At 33.7% G+C, this 4,924-nt stretch overlaps 1 protein-coding gene across 1 annotated transcript in view; it reads left to right on the forward strand.

Moving 5' to 3' along the window:
- The first annotated feature begins 3,707 nt into the window (after positions 1-3,707).
- The window catches only part of LOC107558146 (zinc finger E-box-binding homeobox 2-like), an 11,800-nt gene continuing 10,583 nt past the window's right edge, over positions 3,708-4,924 (forward strand). The window contains exon 1 of the mRNA XM_016241770.1: positions 3,708-3,753. Within this exon, the coding sequence (XP_016097256.1) occupies positions 3,708-3,753 (46 nt within the window). The remainder of the gene's footprint in view (positions 3,754-4,924) is intronic.

Raw genomic sequence — 4,924 nt, forward strand, 5'->3', positions numbered from 1 at the left:
ATACACACAACATATCTACTACACTAATTTAATCAGAAGATTAAAATAAAGTTTTAAGATCATGAGAAACAGACCTTTCAGACCTTTAACTGGTGGTGTAGATAGATAGATAGATAGATAGATAGATAGATAGATAGATAGATAGCACTCATATAAATTAGTTTCTCCGTGTGAAATGAAGACTTTAACACTCTTCTGTGCTGATGAGTTTGATCGCCCCTGTTTTGCACAGTCATAACTGGAAAGACCCTGGTCATTATATGCTGTGTGTGTGTGTGTGTGCATCTGCAGTGAACCGGTGGGAACAGCACGTGTTTGACATATACATTAAGCAGAGGTGTATTACTCATACGTGAACAGCAGTGGGTCCACACACACACACACACACACACACACTCCTGCATGCGTCAGCACTGCATTGTTTGTTCCATTACAGTCGAACTGAAACTGTAGCTTCCTGCCCTGCTGTACCAACTGATTAGAGACGCTAATAAACTCAGAGTTCAGCTTCAGAATGATGAAAGTTCGCCCACAACTCCATCCTCTGCACGCTACTTTAATACCACTCTTATTTTTAAACTCGAGTGCACTTAAAAGATCAGCTTTCATTTGAGTGCCAACACTTATTTAATTTACATTAATCGTGTCTTTTAGGTTTACATTTGTTCATTTAGCACACATGCAAATAAACTTAAGTTACAAATGAAGGATGATTATGATAAAAAAAGCAACAATATTAGTGGTACAACAAAACCAAAATGGTACAAATCAGCAATATTTCATGGATTTTTACCTTCGTGAAAGCCTATGAACACCGTTGCATCACAAAAACATTGATTCTGCAGTGATTCTGTGATGCATTTTTGTTGCAAAAGTACTGCTAATAAAAATGATCATTTTAAATCTGTTTAGAGATTGTAAACATTGGCATTTATTCAATATTTTCAGTATCAGATCACTGCTACAGTGTTATTTGTACAATGGAGTGCACTTAAAAGTTCAGCTCTTAATACTTTTACACAAGTGCCAACAAATATTTGATTTGCATTAATTTGGTAGTTTATATTTACATTTTCGTCATTTAGCAGACATATAAAGCAACTTAGATGAGATGGAAAATATTAATGATAAAAAGCAACAGTCTTAGTGGTGCAACAAAACCAGAATGGTACACAAATCAGAAATATGTCATGAGTAATCCATAAATTTACCGTTTTTAATGTTTATGAATACAGTTGCGTCACAAAAACTCTGAAAAAGCTGATTCTGTAGCATTTTTGTGATGTATTTGTGTTGCATTTACTGCTGTTTATGGAAAACAAAAAATACTGCTAATAAAAATGAGCATTTTAAACCTGTATAGAGGTTGTGGACAGTGCAGCAATGATCTGATCATAAAAAATAGACCAAATTAAACGATGATTCATAGCAAAAGTACATTGATGATTAAATGCCATATTACTAGTTCAGGATTTCTCCAGTAATTAGGCCAGCATGACAAATAATGTCCAGTTTCACGATGTGAAAGCGTTCGCTCTCGATTCCGCTTCGCCCACAGATATGCGCAGTCATATGTTTCTTGATGAATACAAAAAAGATAAAATAGCTTTCACAGGGAACGCGTATTAAAACAACACGTCACGTCAGGCCAAGTGAACTCTGAAACAAAGTAGTTCACTCGCAGTCTAAATAAAACTATCTGCCGTCCTAACGGTTTTCAGGCCTTCATTTTCTCATGCGCTCTTCACCCAAAAATACTGCACACCCCAATTCCCATTTGGGAAAATTATAATGCCGTGAGTCTGCGGCTGCCAGTCCATTCAAGTGTATTTATAAATGTATAAAAGCCAGCTGATGTAAATCACAGCCTGTTCTCGGTTTAATCAAGTTCATGTTGCACATTTGTGACTTTTTACAAGATTTAAGCGATTAGGCCAAATAAAAATTCAAACATTAAACACACATCTGTGTGTGTGTGTGTGTGTGTGTGTGTGTGTGCATGAGGATTAATGTATAATGCTACAGGAATCGTTTTAAAAGCCTTTGCATTCATTGCATTTATGACATGAATTTTAATTTTCACTTGTTTGCTTAAAAACTGTTGCACATGTGCACTTGTGTTCTCAGAGAACTTCACACTTGTCATGCTTGTTTTTTTTATCTATTCCGTTTTTTTCTCTCTCTCTTCACAAGATCTTAATCTTAACAATTTTGGTTGACATCTAGGGTTAGAACTGTTTGTCAGCTTATATTAAATTCCTGCAAGTCTTTTTTATGTTGTGGTGGGATCACATTATATGAGGCATACTTAGTATGCAGTATTCAGCAGTATGCTAGGATTAGTGACCTAAAGTGACATTAAAACCCTGTTTAAAAACGATGTTTTTCTCACCTTTGAATGGGTCTGTACTATGTGCAAAAAGTTAAAAAATAAAATAAAATCAATAATGACATAAATGTGTGAATGCTGTTCATTAGAATCCATTTCCAAGCTATTTTTGCTATTTTTTTTTTACTTTCACATTAGACCGAATTAGAGCAGAGGTAATAGCATAATATTTCCAAATTAATAAATGAAAATATAAATTGATAAGTACTCTGGAAACTCTTATGTATGTCATTAATTAGATCAAGTGTTATCAATTTCCAAGCCTTTTTATTTTTTTTGCATTGCAAATTTGTTATTTATTGTAAAAATCAATGCTTTCACATTAGACATAATTAGATATTGAGCAAGGATTACAAAATATTATTTCCAAATTAATAAATGATTATATATGTTGATAAAAATACACTTTTTTTTGTGATGCATTTTTCATTACATTTTTAAATTCTTTTTAAAACTTTCACATTAGACTGAATTCGATATTGAGTCATTCATTAGATCACGGGTGATACGTTTCTGAGACATTTTTGCAATGCATTTTTTATTTGTATTCTTTATTGTGACATCAGTGCTAATGCTGTGCTTTCTCAGGTGAGCCGGAGCGCTGTCTGGGCTCTGAGAGTGTGCATAGGATTGTGTTCGGAACAAAGTAACCTAAAGTGACATTAAAACCCCAACATTGTTTTCTCGCCCTAGAACTGACCCATATGAAGTACAAAAATGTTAAATGCAAAATAAAAACAAACATATTTCAATAATGATGACTGGATGCTATTCTCATATTGAGGTCATGTAGTGTTCTACATGTTATTTTTAGAAAATAGCAGTATGCATACTTAGTGTACAGTATTCAGTAAGTAGTATGCAAGGATTGCATTATTAAGTGACATTAAAACCCGGTTTTAGAGTTTTTCTCACCCTTGAAAGGGTGTATAGGATTGTGTTTGGAACAAAGTAACCTAAAGTGACATTAAAACCCAATTTGTTTTTCTCACCCTAGGCTAGAACTGGTCCATACAAAACACAAACATTTTAAATGCAGAATAAAAATGGTGTTATTTTTTAGAAAATAGCAGTATGCAATCTTAGTGTGCAATATTCAGTAAGTAGTATGCAAGGATTGCGTAAAGTGACATTAAAACTCAGTTTTAGTGTTTTTCTCACCCTTGAAGAGATCTGTACTACGTAGAATTCAGAATTTTGACTTAAACTCATCAGATGTGATCAGGAAGTTTTGAAACTGCTAAAGATGAGCGAGCGGCCTACATTCACATCAGCTTCACACAGTACAGACATGACACATTTAAGAGTAATTATCGTCATGAATGTAATGAGTCTGATCTCACTGAGAGCGCTCATCAAGCCTCGTAATGTTTCCTCACATCAAACGAGGTGACGGTCCTCCGAAGAAATCAAAACTGAGCGTGTGAGCGTTTCTCTTTTGTTCGCCGGAGATCAAACGCTCAGAGTTCGCCTACAACAGACTATTTACAGCACGAGAAAGAGAGAGCTGGAAAGCCCATGCCAACATCTGCAAACATTCGAGAGCTTGTCCTGCGTCGCAGCGCAGCGCTGGCATCCCTCCTCGCGTGCTTCTGCTTGTACTTTAGTCTTATTGGTTTCAAGGGAGGATTTCTGCAGCATTCGAGCCATCTTCTCTTCAAGCTGAAGCATCCTTTATATTTCATTAGCGAGAATCACAATAACAACATCTCTGATCTACACGAATGACAACAGGCTGATATAAGGAAACTAATAACTGTGATGTAAGCTATTAAAAAGACAAATAGCATTTACATATATACAGCCGGACAAATACTTGAAGACTTGTAGATTTTTTCTAGACTAGAAGATTTTTGTTTACATTTACACATTTTTGCATTTTAATCTGGACTAAATAATGCCAGACCAGAAAAGATATTAGTTGAAATTGTTCTCATCATTTTTTAATTCTTTGCTTCTGTTGTTTTTATGCATCTTTTATGATTATTTTAAATATAAAACATATCAAATTAAATATAAATATATATATAAACTATATAAATTAACTTGCTTTCTTGATTTTTTTTTTTGCACTTTAAAGTTTGTTTACTTTATACATTGTATTGTTTTTTTTAATTGCATGTACATGCATGTACTTGTTATTTGAAAACATTATTAAACTTTTTAAATGAATATAATGTTAATATGAACATGCAAACATGTTACTTTTAACACTGACTTGATGTAAAGTTAAAATGAAATGAAACACGCATTGACATAGGACTAAATAAAAGCAAGTCTTTATGGCATAATATTCCCCTCAAAATATTCTAAATGTAATTAAAGACAATACATTTAAGTAATATTGACACATTTAAAAAAAATAAAATATACATGATATTAGCTGATCAAAAGTCAGAAGTAATAAATAAAAGTGTGTTTTTATCTGTGTCCCTGCAGCACAAAAGCAGTGTTAAGTCGCTGGGGGATATTTGTAGCAATAGCCAACAATACATTGTATGGGTCACAATTATACATTTCTCTTTTATGACAAAA

This window comes from Sinocyclocheilus grahami, unplaced genomic scaffold (genome assembly GCF_001515645.1).
Source record: "Sinocyclocheilus grahami isolate Dianchi unplaced genomic scaffold, SAMN03320097.WGS_v1.1 scaffold633.1, whole genome shotgun sequence".
Classification (NCBI taxonomy): Eukaryota; Metazoa; Chordata; class Actinopteri; order Cypriniformes; family Cyprinidae; genus Sinocyclocheilus; species Sinocyclocheilus grahami.